The following is a 17,401-nucleotide window of genomic DNA, read 5'->3' as shown; positions in this document are numbered from 1 at the left end:
TCAACCTGCGCTCCTCAGCCACGTGTGGCTCCTCAGCGCCTCTGATTGGCTCACTGAAGTTTTCACTCGTTCATCTTTCCATCTCTCCCCGAGTCTGGTTCTGCAGGTTCCTTTCTGTTAAAAGTTTTAATCTTTTCCCCGTCTCCTCTACTCGCTCAGGTGGAATAGTTTTCTTCTGTAAAAGTGTCTTAAAATGAATGTGTTGTATTTGGTGCTACAGAATAAAACTGAAGTAAATTATTAATTCAGGTTGAGTAATATAATATATAAAAATTTCATATCTGAATTCTAAAATATGTTCAATTTAACAGTGAAAATGTGTTTTTATTCACTCAAACAGCCAGAATAAGAGGAATAATTCACCTTAAAGGACAGAATAATGTCTGAGGGTGAAAGTTTGATAATCAGATGGAGAACGACTCACTGAGCTCATAATCAAACTACAACCCTCTTCTCACCTGTCACCAGTACGGAGACGTTACCTGTCGGCTCCTCTCGGTCGGACGTCCAGAAAACAAGAGGACATACAGACGAGTCGTGAAGAGAACGTTTACCTCACACGAGGCGACTTTTCCTTCCAACACAACGAAAAGGAAAACATCCGATGTTACACTATGAAAAACATGAGAACCAGCCATGATGTGTACTTTTACTCTTTATTGCTGTTATTTATTGGCAAAATTTCTCTTCAGTGTACAAGATGTTTTCATATACAGTAGCTTCATTTACTGCCGTACAGTAACAATCACGACTTCTCACACATACAGATGTTTTATTTTAGCACTCAGGTAATGACATCCAACCTCTGCTGTAACCAAGAATACTCTGTAGGATCTAAGAGGCCTCGGGCCGGTTCTGTTTGTTATCTGGCTTCTACATACCACACATGTATCGTTCATCTTTTAAGGCGTCATGCAGCTTTTCAACACTTTCACATGGTCTCGTTGGTCAAAAAACCTTGTCTTCAAAGTTCTTCGATTTTCCTCCATTTGAATATTGGATCATAGGAGCTGCATTCAGAATCTGCTGTGTCTGTGTGAGCTGGACTGGCTCCGCCCACACATGCCCATCTTGGGGAGAGGAGGAAGTACTTCCTCTCGTGGTGCCATGTGCCAGAGCAGAGCTGCCTAATTGTGGGAGGAGTCAAAGGGAGGGCCTACCTTGATTGGGATTGGCTGAACCCCCGATGACACTATATAGGGTTTGATTTCTGATTGGCTGGTTGGAGCAACACACTTTTTAAAAGCTGAAACAAGCCAGGGAGAGAGAGGACAGACTGTCTTCACTTCTAGGGCGTCGGTCCAGGTATGGGGACGATTAGTACTGCTGGAGAACCTTTAGGAAGTGGAGTTTGCATAATATGACCCCTTTAATGCGTTAAATGAGGAGAAGTTCATATATCATTTATCTCCAGATCTGATCTGAAACATCATCAGGCCCCGTTTCCACGACGACAACTTCCAGTGAAAGGTTTTCATAGCTTTTTGAAAACAGCTTGGAGCAACTTTTTGAAAAGCTTCGACGAGAACACAAGGTGTTTTCACTTGAAATGTTGCGGTGGAAACGAGGCCTTAGTTTAAGAGTTTAAGAAGTCACAACGGCGATACTTCTGGAGATTAAAAGCTTAATTTCATCTGCTCTATACGTTGAACTACTAAAATCAATCCAATCTGAAATTTGAGTTTTGCTTTTATACAGAGAAAAATGTGATTATACAGAAATTAAATATTAAGTCGATTTAATTTCATACACTGTGAATTTAAACTCTTTTACCTGTACAGTTTATTTTTCCAAGCAAGACACCCCAAATATTTTCTTGAGCAGAGGATTCAAGACGAGAGTGTTTCAGCCGCGTGAGACTTCATGTGACGCATCAACGTGCCCTGCTGCGTGAAGCTTCTGCCGCACACCACACACACATGAGGCCTTTCACCTGTGTGGATGATCGAGTGCTTTTTCAAGTGTTGCTTCTGGATGAATCGTTTCCCACAGACCGGACATGAGAACGGCTTCTCACCTGTGTGTATGATGGAGTGACACTTTAGCGTGGACGACTTGGTGAAAGTTTTGTCACAGGTCTGGCAGGAGTACGGCCTCTCACCTGTGTGAGTTCTCATGTGGACCAGAAAATTTCCCTGGTCGCTGAAACTCTTGCCGCACACTTCACACGAGTACGGCTTCTCGCCCGTGTGGATTTTAGTGTGATTTTTCAGGTGTTGCTTCTGAACAAATCGCTTCCCGCAGATTTGGCAGGAATGCGGCTTCTCACCCGTGTGGATCCTGCGGTGCAGCTGCACCTGGGAGGAGAACTTGAAGCCTTTGCCACAGATGTCACATGTGATGCTCTTCTTATGCGGCTCGTTTTCAAACCACTTCTGCGAGCTCTTCACGTCGCTACTCTGACGTCTCGTGTTGACCTTCAGCTGTGTGTTTCTTGTCGACTGGGACTCTCCACGCTTGTTTCTGTTCCGGTTCTGCTTTGCGGGTCCGGCGTAGCGGAGCTGCTCACCGTCTGCGTCTCCCTGGCTTTGCTTCTCGGCCAGAGTCGCCAGGGAGGCGTCGGCCTCCGGCTTCAGAACGACGTTCAGTCCCCGGTGTTCCTCTGGGAGCTGGTGGCACTCCACTTCCTCCTCTTCCTCTTTAATCTGAGGCGGCTCCTCCTCTTCCTCTTCTTCTTCCTCCTCCTCTTCCTCCTCCTCCTCCTCCTCTTTCACCCGCAGAGGCTCTGCTTCCTCCTCCTCGCTGCCGTGTTGCTGAGGCCGCTCTGCAGCCACAAAGGAAAGGACAGTCAAGGAAGGAAGGAATGAAGCAGTGGTGATGTGGTCATTTACACCAAGAGAAAGAGCATTTCTGAATTTAGATTATCTTACATCTCCCAAACAGGTGAAAATATTCACAGCTGTAACAACATTGGGACAAAGTGGAAATCTTGAGCAGCGATTTTACTCCCAAGAGAGAGAAAGTAAGAGAAGAGACTCATAACAAATAGCACTCAGGCCCAGTTTAACGCCACGACGTCTTCAAGTGAAAACACTAAACTGTTGTTGCGTCTTTGCCTCCGTTTCCATGACAACGAAACTGAGAGTCACTGGAAACACAACTTTTTGAAAACACTCAGGCTACTTCTCTTTGTAGAAGGCAGAAACGCTACGACTGGTCATGTGCTCCACCGTTGGTCGTAACTAGTAGTTCTGCACATGCTCAGTAGGGCCAATGTCATGACTCCCAGTCCATATTCTCCAGGGACTTTTATTTTGACAGTCACCGTAATAACAAACCAACTTGGTGGTCTGTCCACTAGAATGTCCGTGTTCTGACATTGTTCATGTCTGGAACTCATTGTTCTCTGCTGTGTGTGTGTGTGTGTGGTTTCATTACTAAAACTAACAGCACCCACTAGTGGACCAACATGAAAACTACATCGTTTCTGCCATTTCCATGTAAACAGACATTGTTTTCTAAACATTGCCATGTTAACCTGAAACTTTTCTGAAACAAAAGATCGATGTGTTTTCATTGCAACATTGTCGTGGAAATTAGTGCCTGAATAGGTGGAGCAGTGGTTAGCGCTCTCGCCCCACAGTGAGGAAGTTGTGGGTTCAAATCCACATGTATGACTCTTCTCTTCTATTGCCACATGACTTGTTGTTAAATTCACAATCACAGTAACGTGACTGTAAATCAAAGCAATCTGTTTGTAAAGATTCGGCTCGGGCTGCACGACACAAGGTCGTGATGTCCTACGATGTTTTAACTGGAAATAGGAAATTTCAGTTCTGTCGAAATCAATGCGGTAATTTTGCCAATTAAGTTTAAATGTTTAACTCATTAAAAAAACATCACAATTAACGCAGTTTTGTTTACTACTCCGGTTTTTTGGACACACACACACACACACACACACACACACACACACACACACACACACACACACACACACACACACACACACACACACACACACACACACACACACACACACACACACACACACACACCCCCTCTGGATACAGAGCAGCAGGGACACTGGGGGACGAAATGTTAGACAGAAAGTTTCACTTTAAAAAGTTGCCTAACGGCTTGTTGGAGAAAGCAAAAGCTATTCTATTCTATTCTATTCTATAGTAAACCAGCAAGTCGCCATGGTGACTGACCAGGAGACAAACTGTAAAACCTGGAAGAAAAGCTTGAGACTTGCAGGTAAATTATTAATTTCATTTCAGTGTGTTTCTATTCGTGTTAATGGATATAAAGTTTACAACTTTGTTTCTAGAGACCTTTAACTCCTGAAAGCGGTGGAGCTGCACTCTGACATACAGTCTGGGTTTAGTTATGTTTTCTCTCCTAATGGATATAAGATGTTTTTTCTTTTTGCAAAACATGAAGAGGAACAGTTTCACTCCAAGCTGGAAGACAGTTATACAGCTGTTCTTTGAATTTTAAAGATACGTTCTGTGTGTTGAGTCGACATTAATTCCATGATTTTCCACAAATTAATATCCAAAACAAGCTTCAGGCTTAAGGAGACAAAATGTGATAAATCACGATTAATGACAGAAAATTGTGTAATTGATAAGATCAATTCTTTTAATTGCTCGGCAGCCCTAGAAAATTCATGTGGCATCGTCCAAACTGTCTGGAGTTCTTCTGCACAACCTGATGTCCAGTAGATTAATTCAATACCAGACATACAGTGAAAGTCTGAGGAACATCGTCTCCACCCAGCGTGTGGATCTCCAGCCTCTCTGCTGTGGCTTTCAGTAACTTTCACCGACGAGACTCAGAACAATGTGACACTTCAGTGACAAAAGTTTGTCGACTGTGGAAGTTTTTAAAACTGGAGTGAGATGATGCTTGTGTTTGGAGCGAAATAAATAAAATTGGACAGTATAAAGGTCACTGGAGTACTGGCTGTGTGTGTGTGTGTGTGTGTGTGTGTGTGTGTGTGTGTGTGTGTGTGTGTGTGTGTGTGTGTGTGTGTGTGTGTGTGTGTGTGTGTGTGTGTGTCCAGGGTGGTCACTCACACTATTACATGTCATTCAGAAACAGACTATCAGAGTATAGAGAGAGAAAAGCCACGATGAAACCAGGAACAGTCCCCTAGCCTGGACTCGAACCAGGGAACTTCTCGCTGTGAGAGGGACAATGCAAACCACTGTGACACCATGGGGCCCGAGGAGAAGCCTGGACCTAATGAAATGGGTTCCGTGAGTATTAAAGCCCTTCTTACACTAGAAAAAGAGCAGATCGTTGATATTTAATGAGCAGTCGTGTTATTGGAGCCTGGAGAGAAAACCAGCCGCTTCGTGGTGAACAGCGGAGGTCTTCATCAACTCTTCTGTTTGCAGGTGACTCCACATACCTGCTCTTTTGGACTTTAATCCAGGTTTCCAGGTGATCTCCAGCAAAGTCCGCTGCCGGTCGAGCTCCTCCTCGTACTGGACGACAGTTCGTTCAAACACGGAGAAGATTTCCACCGCAGCCGCGGTTAATCTCTGAGTTATAAAGTCTCTGAACGCCTGAACGGAACTCATCGTTTGTGCTGCTTTAACGGTTCAATGTTGTGATGTTCGACAGATGATCGCAGTCCCACAGCTGCTGCTGCTGCTTCTTCTTCTGTTTCCTTCCTCTTCGTGTGTCGATCCGCTAGTCAGAGCCTCATATCGCCGCCTGCAGGACAGGCGCGCAATTACATCAAATTCCGCTTCAGTGGCTGAAAAATAAGACAAGTTTAAAGTTGAAATTAAGTTGGCTGTCCACAGGGTTTAACTTTTCATTTGCTTTTTTTTTTTTTTTTTTTTTTAGATTTAATTCAACTTTATTTATATAGCTGCACAGACAACACAGTCCTTTCTAGGTGCTTTTAACAGAGAAGCTCCCTCTAACAGGAAGAAACCTGCAGAACCAGACTGTTCCAGTTGGGTTCAGGGATAAAATAGGAGAACAGACAGGATAACAGGCAGACAGACATAAATGAGGACAGGAGGCTCAGGACAATATGCTTTTAAACCTCAATAGGTTATAGAGCTGGAAGTTTGTGGTCTTCATTTTTTTTTTTTTAATTCAAGGGACAATTTTATTTATATAATATTAACACAAACTCCTGGGTTCTATAAAGCATTATACTCTGAGCAACAGTTGGCGGGTGTCTTGCACTGAAGAGATTGCTTCTTGCCCCGTTGCTTTAAACATTTTTCATGTGGGAGTTGAAGGATTCAGTCGGTCTCGACGGTCCGGGCCCTCGGTTTGACGAACGTCTGGCTCTTATTCTGAAAGGGGTTTAGTCTAGATGTTGACCGTCAGTGTGTCCACCTTAACGAAAAACAACAGTCATAGCTAATTCAACAGACTTTATTTCCATGATGTAAATAGTACAAGTTAAAAACAATCAGAAACTCAAAACATGACGGGAGTTTAGTGAAGTTCAGACGGATGTGAAGGTTTGTTTTTTTCCAAAACACCCAGTAAAAAAAAAAAAAAAAATAAAAATAAAAAAAGTTAAACGTGTAACATAATTCAATGTGCTCGAAAATAATAAACTAAACTTGGAACAGATAAGTGTTTTGTTTAATTAACGAATTTTAATCAATAACAGTGTCAACATTCCTACTTTCTGACTGATTTCTACCATAAAGTGAACAGACGAGCTTCTTCTCTCCCCCGTGGTTTGTTGTGTTTTTCCTTCAGGTGTTTTGTGATAATGAGACCATGGATGTTTTCTGGGTCGATGAGTTCATGTGAGTGTGGGATTTTTCCTTAAAAATTAAAAAAATATATATATATTTAATTGTTTCTTGCACGTTGGAGAAAACTGTGGCTTCTCACCTGTGTGGATTTGGGCATTAGCCTTTAAGGCTTTTAAAGACTTAATAACTTTTCTGCAGAACGGAGACGTGACGGAGGAGAGATCTACACGTTGTCACTGTGAACCCTCTTGTTCCGCCTCGGCTCTGTATCTCCCATTGGACCTGGGTCTTCGTGGTGTCCCGGTTCCTGATCCCAGCCGTCGGCCGCGATGGGAGAAAGAAGTTCCACGCTGGCGCCGCTAAACTCCGCCGAACTGCCGCTGGCCTCGTGTTCCTCTTCCTCTTTGCTATGTGGAAGCTCTGGTACCTCCTGGTCTTCTTTGTTTTGTGGGAGCTCTGGTTTCTCCTGGCTCACGCCGGAGCCGGTCCTCTGGAGTCGGGGAAGCTGCGACTGGTTGTCTGGAAGGACAAAAACAAATCATGAATAGGATCAGCAGAATGTGTCGGTCTGGAGCATTCGTTCTCAGAGTTTTACGTGCCATGTCGGTCCGCCCTCATATCCAGTAGTCTACACCGACTATCAATCTCCTTCTCGTACTGGATGATGGTGTCCTCAGAAGCCATGAAAATGTCCATGGCGGCAGCGATCAGCCGCGCGTTGATAAACATTTTGGCGAAGTTCCGGGAGGGGAGCTGCTGGCTGTGAGCCTCAGGTTCACTCTGGCCACTTTCATCGTCGATATAGTCATCGCTGTCCTCCTCTAGCTGCTCTTCATCATCATCATCATCATCATCATCATCCTCCTCCTCCTCCTCCTCCTCCGCATCCTGTTCCTCCAGCAGAGGTTCTGGGATCACCTGTTGCGGGCTGGAATTCGCGGCCTGGTTCTGGACCTCTTGCTGTGGGAAGTCTAGAAGAAGTGAAACGTTATGACAGAACAAGGCACGTGAGCAAAAGATGTGCAACTGAGACGTTCTCTTAAGCCTTGTTTCCACCGCACAGAACAGTGCGGCTCAGTACGGTTCAGGTTTTCATGCGTCCCCACTGCGAAACCTTTGATGGTACCAAAATAACGGTACCAAAGGGTTAAATCTTTTCGCCGCCGTGCCGTTGGGGTACCCAGCTCTACAGAACGGTTCCCTTTGTAAGGAGCAAAACTCAGCCGTCTGCTGATCGATCGTCACTCCGGACAAGCAGTAATATTTAAATATCGGCCGTATGAATCCTGTGTTGTTCACAAAGTCTGCTTTGTGCTCGCTGGATGTCTAGTTAACTGGATTAATGAAATGTCGGCGCTACACTGGGCCTGTGTCACAGAGAACCGAGGCTTTAAGGAAGAGTTTGGCACTCCAGAGTGTAGAGCTGGGTCTGGGTACGCTTTGCACCGTACAGTTCTGTCACACCATGAGCAGTGGAAACGACCGGCCTGAGCAAATTATGAACATTTCAAAGAAAAAAGAAATTCTGACCGACTGTATTTGATGTAAAACTGTCAAAAAAAAAATTGCAATGGAAATTTTGATATTTTTTAAACTCATTTGAGAGTAGAGGACAGAACGCAACAATGAGGCTCCGTTACCATGACAACGTTAAGTGAAAATGCCTAATTTCTGCATTTTCATTTTAGTAAAGGTTTACGTTTTTAAAATGATGTCCGTTTCCATGGAAACAGAATAAACATTGATCTCTCTCTACCTCACGCTGGATTGTTATTACGGTTACTGTCAAAATAAAACTATCCAAGTCCAGGAGAATATGGACTGGGAGTCACGGCACTCCGTCGTCCTCAGTCGTTTCCAGAAAGGGTCATTTTTTTGCCATTTCCAAAAACTGCCGTTTTCAGCGGCTCTGAGCTCCGTTGTCGTGGAAACAGACCCAAAGAGCAACGAAAGTTACAAAAAGAAATGGTTGCCTGTAAACGGGGCCCGAGACCCGAGCGGAGTTTCTAAACTCGCCTCAAAGCCGCGCTGTCAGGGGGAGTCTGTTAAAAACTCCCACAATGCAACAGCTACAGGAGAACTCTTCAGGACTTTTCACTGGATTTTGCGTCGGAAGGTTTCATTCTAATTGGCTTCATGTTGAGATTGGAGTCATTTTCAGTAACTGGTGGTGAAAATAAACATTTCCATCATGTGCACTCTGCGCCACGACAAAGACAATCCTTGAAGTTTAAATTTAAAGGTAATTATGGTTCTTTTTTACCAGTCCGACCTGTTCAGGATGAACATCAGCTCCACATCAGCAGGTGGCGCCACACAGTGGCTGGTTTCTCAAAGCACAAGAGGAAGACTCTCATTCCTTTACAGACTGGAGGTCTGCAGTTTGCACCTTCATCCTGAGCGTGCATGAGATTTATGTGGGTACCTGGTCTTCCTCCCTTGGTCTGAAGACAAGCACCTGGTGAGGGACCGGGCGGTCGCCCCGACTCGGGATGCAAAAGTGATGTTGGTCGGTAAAGCAAACTAAGTAAATACGTCCATTAAAATGTGTAGAAACAGGAAGTAGGATCCGTCCTCACTGGATTGACAGTCCCTCAGATAGTCTACTTCAGGACACGACATCCTGCTTTCTACCAGGTTTAATAGATTAACTGGTCAGTCTCCAATACCAAACAGGATAATGGCCTCTTGGCAAAACTCCCAACTTAAACTTAATTTCCAAACCTTAAAAAAAACAAACATATTCTTCAACAAGTGCATCTGTGACGCCATTTTACCACTTATTGTTCTGAATTCTTGTTTTGTCACATACTAAACCCTTTCATTAACAAACATCTCTCCATATCTGTTTATCAAGGGCCTCATTTCTAAAAAAAAAAAAACAATTTTCTGTTCTACAAACGCTGTGAAGACAAATCTTAGAGGAACGTTTATATTGTCGACACTCAGGATTTAAAGCAAACCAGCAAAACTAATCTTTTCAGAGCAGGACATCCAGTGAATATATTTGCTCAGAGCATAACAAAGTAAAACTGAGGAATAAAAAAAAAACTTAAACAGTGTTTATAATTTAAATAAAACAGTTTCTTCAATACAAGAAGCAACTTAAATCAAAATATGCCATTTAGTGAAAACACTCAATTTTCAACTAACTGGATTTCTTTTCTTTTCAGAATCTAGAAATTAAAGTAAATTATAAATTTAACTTTCTGAACATTGAATTTATTTTGATCCTTACATTGTATTTATTTATAGCCACTTGAATTCTGAATTTGGAGAAAAGGGGATATAAATTGGGTGACAGTCTCCTAGTTTACACATCGTCTCACACAATGGGGGTATTATTCTTCACCTTTGGTCTTTTACATAATGAAACCTTGATTTCTGTCAGCAATCGTAAAATCCCAGCGTCAATCCCGAGTCATGTGTTGGTTCAGTAACTCAAACCTGCGCGCCGCTGCGTCCTCTCCAGCAGTCTGCGCTGACGGTCCATCTCCGCCTCGAACAGGACCGCGGTATTTTCGAACAGATTGTAGATTTCCACTGCAGCACAGGTGAGTCTCCTGTTAATGAATTCTCTTAAAACCTGAGTCGAGCTCATTGTAGCTGCAGAGACCGAGACTGAGGAAGGATCAAACGATGGAGCTCCAAACGGCGTAATGACGCACCGACTCGTTTAAGAGAAACGACTTCAGCTGTGAGAGGTGAGCAGCTCCTCCTCCTCCTCCTCCTCCTCCTGCAGCTCCTCCTCCTCCTCCTCCTCCTGCAGCTCCTCCTCCTCCCTTTTATTCACACGAGAGAACGTTAAAAAGGAGACCATGCAAGTCATTTAGTCCATAAAAATGTTTTTAATATTAAACAAACATTTCTCGAACTTAAAAAGTGTGACTCCTATTTAAAAAAACAATAATACAAAATACTATATATATATATATTTATATATATTCTACCTGCTTCCTGTAGGAAGATTATCAGGAAATACCTCTATTGATACACTAATCTGTTGATCAGTGGAACCAGATGATATTGATCAACTGGTCTTAAAGACATAAAAGCCCGATGAGCTGAACTTCCTGCTGGTGAACTCAGATAAAACACGAGTGGTCGTATTCGAGAGGGAATTTATGTAAACAAGTAGAACCACTGGATAGTATTACTTTCACCTCCTGTGTCCCTGTGAGGAACCCCTGAGTCTGGTTCTGCACGTTCCTCTTCCTCTTAAACTTTTTTAGTTTAGATACATTTTCCATATGAGTGCAGTTTACAGCTCATGTGAGTCTATGAATACTTATTAAATGCAATATTCTATATAGTTCTTGCTCAGGACTATTTTGACTGTGATACAATTTACTGTGAAAAAAAAAAATTTGCAAAATCCTCTTATCTGGAGTAAACACATTTAAAATGAAGACAGTGTATAAACTGATGAATATTTAACATTTTACATAGACTGAACTCAAGAAATAGAAAAACAATTAATTGTCCATGTTTTTCCCTCATTTCTCTCCACATATGAGATGTAAGTAAACCCCGGCCCATTGGGAATAATGAAAATACAAAAACATACTTTCATATGAGTTTATTAGTGTCACATTATTCCCTCGGCGAGCAAGAAGAGTCCTTCAGACTTCTGAGCAAAACAAATTAAAATAAGAGCTTATTGAGTCGTTTATTGAGCAAAACGGAGCCACAAAGAGTCTGAAAACGACGAAAACTGCGGAAACACTGAAAACGATGTAGTTCACATGTTGGACCACTAGATGGTGCAGAGAACACTCCACTATCAACATTAACAATGGCAGCGCACATGGACATTCGTATGGACAAAACTAGTCGTCATAATTTCACAAGAAAACGTTATTTGAAACTCTTAAACTGAAGCCCCGTTTCCATGACAACGTCCAGGAGAATATGGACTGAGCATGTGCAGAACTACTAGTGACGACCAGGACCAGGAGCAGCGTGTCAGAAAAGTTTTGTTTCCACGGAGACGGAGTAGAAGCGTTTCCGTCGTGGTTAAAACTGAAGACAGAAAACATCCACGTCTGACTTTAAACAGAATCGCTCGTTTCCGGGAGCATCACTTCCCGGATATTCTCTTCACTGTAGGCATTTAAAGGATTCTCACATGCGTGTTTCTTCACGTGAACGAACAGATGACCGTATTGGCTGAAGGTCTTCCCACATGTCTTACAAAAATACGGCTTCTCACCCGTGTGAGTTCTGATGTGGCACGACAAAGAGCTCTGCTGACGGAAACTTTTTCCGCATGTCACGCACATGTACGGCTTCTCACCCGTGTGGATTCTCATGTGGCGCAGCATGTTCCCTTTGTCACTGAAACTCCTGCCGCATATTGCACACGCATGAGGCTTCTCACCCGTGTGAGTCCTCATGTGGCACAAAAGGTAGCTCTGCTGACTGAAACTCTTCCCACACATTTCACAGGAGTGCGGCTTCTCACCTGTGTGAGTCCGCATGTGGCGCATCAATTTACTGTGTCCATTGAAACTTTTTCCACATGTTGCGCAGGAATGTTCCTTCTCGTCTCTGTGAGTCTTCATGTGGCCGGACAGATTACTTTTGTCACTGAAAGTTTTCCCACATGTCCCACAGCAATATGGCTTCTCACCTGTGTGAATTCTCCTGTGGTACAGAAGGTTACACTGCTTTATAAAGCGTTTCCCACAGATTTCACAGGAGTACGGCTTCTCACCCGAGTGGATTTTCATGTGGTTCCACAAAGAACCGTGCTGACCGAAGCGCTTCCCACACAGCAAACAAGAATGTGGCTTCTCACCTGTGTGAGTTCTCTTGTGGACCATCAGATGGCCGGGCTGACGGAAGTTCTTCCCGCACGTCACACAGTGATGTGGCTTCTCACCCGTGTGGGATCTGAGGTGGATGAGCAAAGCTCTCCGTTGACTGAAACCTTTCCCACACGTTTTGCAGAGAAAAGGCTTCTCACCTGTGTGTGTCTTCAACTGAGACAGAAATTGAAAGTCTGTCCCAACAATGCCAAACTTTGAACACGTCTCCTCGGCGTCGACGCCACCCCGGTTTCCTGACTCGGGAGATTTTTCCACGCCGTCGTTTGGTGTTTGACTCCCGCCTGATCCCGAGTTTGCACAGTCGTCCTGATCGGGGCTCGGCGCGGCGGCGGCGGCGAAGACGAGCTCCTCCAGACGGACCGTGACCTCCGGAGCCTCACACTCCTCTTTGACACGGAGATGCTCGCTGTCGTGCTCCGGTCTGATCACTCCAAAGTGTCGAAGCTCCACCTTCTCCTCCTCTTCCTCCTCCTGTTTGATCTGCAGAGGCTCCGCCTCCTCCTGGACCGAGCTGGACTTCCTGTCAACAACACGCTGCCGTGGAGTTTCTGGAGGGACAGAGAGACACCGGTTCAGTTTGACTTCCTGTTCATCAGGTTCAAAGTCTCACAGATGAAGAAGAAGCTCGTTCGATTCTAAATTAATCAGTTGCACTATTTTCTGGACGAGAAGCTGCTACTTGTTCCACTCGCTTTGAACGCTGCAGCTTAAACAACGACGCGGCTAATTTATGGATTTTAACGGGTTAACGAGCTTCGTGCAGCAGATACATGGGTGATGCGTTCAGGTGCATCACGTAACTCCGATCTCTCGCATAAAAACACAATCCCCACAATGAAATTCATGCCGTTAAAACGCAAGACGCCTGCAGCTTATAGACAAGTGCATCCTATACATGTTCACTTTTTTATTTTTTATTTTTATTTGGAGCGTACGGCTTATATTCAGGTGTGCTCAATGGTCCGGAAATTAAGGTAGAAAGAGCAGAAACAGTTCGGAGCTAAACTGATCTGATCCCTGCAGGTTTTTCACTCTTCAGCAAAAACAATAGATGTGACCCCTTGCTGCTCGGCTATTTCATGAAGCGAGTGTGTGTGTGTTCTGTCTACACGAACACGGAACCTGAGTGTTCTCAAGAAGTTCCACCTCGGGAGCAGGTTTTCAAAAGAGCCTGAGTTTGAAGTTAAAATGTGAGGATTAGCATTAGCCTGCAGGAAGTTAGTAAAGTAAGATGGTAAAGAGGAAGTAAATAACATCTTAAGAGTTTAGAATAATCTGTAATCACGTGACAATCCCTCAAATCAAACTCCACAAACTGCTTCCTTCTTGATGGATTCGTCATCTGCTCACCAGGTGACCTTTTCAAAGTCTGCTGTGAGGACTTCCGGTGACAGCAGTTAACACGGACACCAGTCGGTCCGAAACACCTGCCTATGCTCTGGGCGGCTCTCCAGTTGAAATCCAGAAAGACTGCGAGCCTCGTCACGCGCCACATTAACGTGTCGGTTCAGTCAGAGTGTTTCCGTCAAACCTACCGATTCTGTGTAACTTTATTTCGGGTTTCCAGCTGATTCCCAGCAACGTGCGCTGCCGGTCGATCTCCTCCTCGTACCGGACGATAGTTTGTTCAAACACGGAGAAGATTTCCACCGCAGCCGCGGTTAATCTCTGGGTTATAAACCCTTTTAAACTCTGACCCGGACTCATCTCTTCTGCAGCGGACGACATTTTTACATCAGGAAAACGACAAAGACACAAAACAGTCTGGTCGTCCCCAAAAAACAGAAAAAACTTCTTCTTCTCTCGTTTTGCTGGAGACTCGTGATGTTGAAGCGCCACCTGCTGGAACCAACCGGTAACAACATGCAAATAAAACAAGTTACTTTTTTCACCATTATTTCACCAAAAAGTCATCGATGAACGATCAAATTTGATCCAAGGCAAAGTGAACATTTAATTTAATTTCACCAGGTAGCTCAATTGAGAACTCCTTCTCATTTACAATGACGACCTGGTCAAGAGGCAGGAAGGAGGTACAAATGAAAACATACAGAAAATTTTGAAAACCAAACTGAGGAAACACTGCAGGTTGTTCAGTTCTCCTTTATTCTCCATCAAATTAATTCTGACTCTACTGAAATCCATACTTTCATAATCAAACTTCTATGATTTCCGAGTCGAACAGAATTTACAACGTCCACAGAACCCTATTTCTCAGGAAGTGGAAGCTTTTCACGACGTGAGCAAGTTAAGTGAAAATAGATCGACCATCCTGAGTGATGAGTCTGAAGATACTGAGCTGAAGTTTCACACAAATCATCTGTTTGGACAAAAAGTCAAAGGCAGAAGCTCAAGGTGATTGTTGCCGAGAAAAAAACGGAACTTCTGATGAATGTTGGACGAATCAGACGCCCGGAGACAAAACCACCAGTCGTCTCTTCTTCACTTTTTCTCACTTCAGACTTATTAAAAGGAGAAAACAAAAAAAGATTCCTCCTCCTTCCTCGGACAATGTTTTGAGGAGAACAAATCATTTTCTTCTGATCGTAAACGTCCTGCGGGTCTCAGGACTTTGCGCTCTTGTGTCTCTTGCTGTGAGTGAACAGATTCCCGTACTGCCGGAAGGTTTGCCCGCACGTCTTGCAGGAATACGGCTTCTCACCCGTGTGAATTCTCTTGTGTACCAACAGGTGACTGGGCTGACGAAAACGTTTCCCGCAGATCTCGCAGGAGTGTGGCTTCTCACCCGTGTGAGTCCTCATGTGCAGACACAGAGACCTCTGCAGCCGGAAGGTTTTCCCACATATTTTACACAGAAACGGCTTCTCACCCGCGTGCATTTGGTGGCTTTCCTTTAGCTGAGAAATAAATTTATACTCGTTTCCAAGAACGACAAATTTTGAGGGATCGTCATCGGCGTTAATTTGACGACCGCTGTCGGACGTGGCGGCGTGACATCTGTGGAGCGGCTCTTCAGCTGCGAAGGATCCTGAATTTAAACACTCGTCTTTGTTCTGATCTTCCCTCCGAGCAGCGGCAGAGGGTTCAGACAGGAGCGCCTCTCTGTCCGAGTCATTCTGGTCCCGCCGGTCGTCACCGACGCTCCTCATAAACCTCTGAGTGTCGTACTTAAGAAACGGCTGCTCGTCCCGTCTGCTGCTGAACTCATCCTGCTCGACTGGAACTCCTGGAGGCTTTGCTTCTTCTTCTTTGACGTGCGGAGGCCCCCGGTCGAACCTCATGGTTTCACTCTGTCCAGGTTCTACGTCGTCGTCCTCCTCCTTAATGTGTAGAGGTTCCTCCGGGTCTGGACTGGAGACCCTCTCCTGGTCCCACAGCTCATTCTCCTCCCAGACGGGCTGATCTGCATTTTCTGGAGCCAAGAATAAATAAATGAATAAATAAATAGATAAATAAAACTGCTTAATTAATATTAGCTGTTGCTGATGTGCTTTTTGATTTGATCTGATCTAAAACGGGCGCTGGTAGAGCCGATAGTCTTTCTTTCTACACAAGCCGAGTGCGCCAGGTGAAACTCCGGCTCACAACGTAGCAGAAGGGAGTCGAAGGTATTTAACTTCATATCATCAGCCAAACACCTGCAGAAGAAAACTCTCCGTGGAGGTAAATACTTTCTTTTCGTTATGGAAAGCTCCAGAGTACAAAACACGACGTTCAACACGAGGAACCATAGCTGAGTGAATTCAAACGGTGTGACTGAAACTGATGTATAGACCAACCACCAAAAGATGGTGATCCATGTAATGACGCCATAGTACGCCGGTCGACCAAACCGACGTCTAGAAACACTGGACGGTATTACTTTGAGCTGCAGTACCACTGTGAGAAACCTGGGAGTTACTTTGGAACAGAACCGATCCTGATCCTCCGGTCTGGTTCAGACCACTCTGGACCATTTTCTAATTAAACCGCTGTAGACTGCTGGACCTTCTCTTCTCTGTATTTACCCTCTTCATGCAGTTATACATCATCATTACATGCCACTAACATTCTGTATCTCTCCTGTCGTCTCTCTCTCTCTGTTCTTTCTATTAGATCCCTGACTGTAGAAATGGAAGATCATGATCTGAGCCTAATGTCCCCATCAAGTCTGCAGCCAGATCCTGCTAATAATAATAATTATAATAATTATCATTAAGAGACTATATCATGTGTTTAGAAGTTGTAATATTTACATTTCACCACATTGAATATTCACCTGCATAAACATAGCAACAGGATTCCGCTGACGTCAAAAGGTCACCGGTTAACATGGACACAAGTCGATCCGAAACACCGATTTCCGCTATGACATCTAGTTTCAATAATAATCCAGTGGTTTTCCGTTAAAAAAAAAGGTTCAACATAGATCAGCTTCATGTGTTTTTTTTTTTTTTTTCATTTCCGAGAGTTCAACATTTGAACGTACCGATTCTGTGCAACTTTATCCTCGGTTTCCAGCTGATCTCCAGCAGTCTGCGCTGACGCTCGATCTCCTCCTCGTACTGAACCACAGTTTGTTCAAACATGGAGAATATTTCCACTGCAGCAGCGGTTAATCTCTGGGTTATAAAGTCTCTGAACGACTGAACTGAGCTCATCGTTTCTGCAGGAGAAGACATGTTTCACACCGGAAACTCAACCGAGACGGTTCTACTTCCGGTTCTTTGAAAATCGTTACCGCCCTCTAGCGGTCGGCATGTGAACCACCGTGTGAATCAAATTAATCGTTTGTCATTGATTTCAGGCAGATTAGACTCGTTTTGGTTCACGTGTGAGTCGACATTTAAATAGTAGAGAGTGTCACTACCTGAACCACAGTTTGAATCCTACAACTAACCTTCCACACGTTTCTACTGGATTCTTCCATCTTCAAGAAGAAAG

At 44.1% G+C, this 17,401-nt stretch overlaps 3 protein-coding genes across 6 annotated transcripts; all 3 read right to left on the bottom strand.

The window, feature by feature from the left end:
- Window positions 1-643: 643 nt before the first annotated feature.
- Window positions 644-5,637, bottom strand: LOC308113126 (uncharacterized protein). Of its 2 annotated transcripts, XM_080469118.1 has the most exons (3): window positions 5,363-5,625; window positions 2,102-2,764; window positions 644-2,017 (listed from the first exon to the last, which is right to left on the bottom strand). In XM_080469118.1, the coding sequence occupies exons 1-3, from the start codon at window positions 5,532-5,534 to the stop codon at window positions 1,830-1,832; spliced, it is 1,023 nt and encodes a 340-aa protein (XP_080325244.1). In that variant the 5' UTR covers window positions 5,535-5,625; the 3' UTR covers window positions 644-1,829. The 2 variants fall into 2 exon arrangements, with proteins under 2 accessions (XP_080325244.1, XP_080325243.1); XM_080469117.1 differs by having other exon boundaries at window positions 645-2,764; window positions 5,363-5,637.
- A 5,614-nt stretch (window positions 5,638-11,251) lies between these two features.
- LOC308113121 (uncharacterized protein) lies at window positions 11,252-14,334 on the bottom strand. 2 transcript variants are annotated; one of them, XM_080469111.1, is made up of 3 exons: window positions 14,053-14,334; window positions 12,655-13,065; window positions 11,253-12,581 (listed from the first exon to the last, which is right to left on the bottom strand). In XM_080469111.1, exons 1-3 carry the CDS (start codon window positions 14,243-14,245, stop codon window positions 12,547-12,549), a joined length of 639 nt encoding a protein of 212 aa, XP_080325237.1. In that variant the 5' UTR covers window positions 14,246-14,334; the 3' UTR covers window positions 11,253-12,546. The 2 variants fall into 2 exon arrangements, with proteins under 2 accessions (XP_080325236.1, XP_080325237.1); XM_080469110.1 differs by having other exon boundaries at window positions 11,252-13,065; window positions 14,053-14,325.
- Window positions 14,335-14,449: 115 nt separating this feature from the next.
- On the bottom strand, window positions 14,450-17,166 carry LOC308113127 (uncharacterized protein). Of its 2 annotated transcripts, none has more exons than XM_080469119.1 (2): window positions 16,947-17,166; window positions 14,450-15,890 (listed from the first exon to the last, which is right to left on the bottom strand). In XM_080469119.1, exons 1-2 carry the CDS (start codon window positions 17,137-17,139, stop codon window positions 15,082-15,084), a joined length of 1,002 nt encoding a protein of 333 aa, XP_080325245.1. In that variant the 5' UTR covers window positions 17,140-17,166; the 3' UTR covers window positions 14,450-15,081. The 2 variants fall into 2 exon arrangements, with proteins under 2 accessions (XP_080325245.1, XP_080325246.1); XM_080469120.1 differs by having other exon boundaries at window positions 14,456-15,890; window positions 16,737-17,144.
- Between the last annotated feature and the right edge of the window lie 235 nt (window positions 17,167-17,401).

Source organism: Lipophrys pholis (genome assembly GCF_963383615.2).
Source record: "Lipophrys pholis genome assembly, chromosome: 8".
In the NCBI taxonomy this organism is placed as follows: domain Eukaryota; kingdom Metazoa; phylum Chordata; class Actinopteri; order Blenniiformes; family Blenniidae; genus Lipophrys; species Lipophrys pholis.
This window is presented reverse-complemented; position numbering and strand designations above follow the sequence as displayed.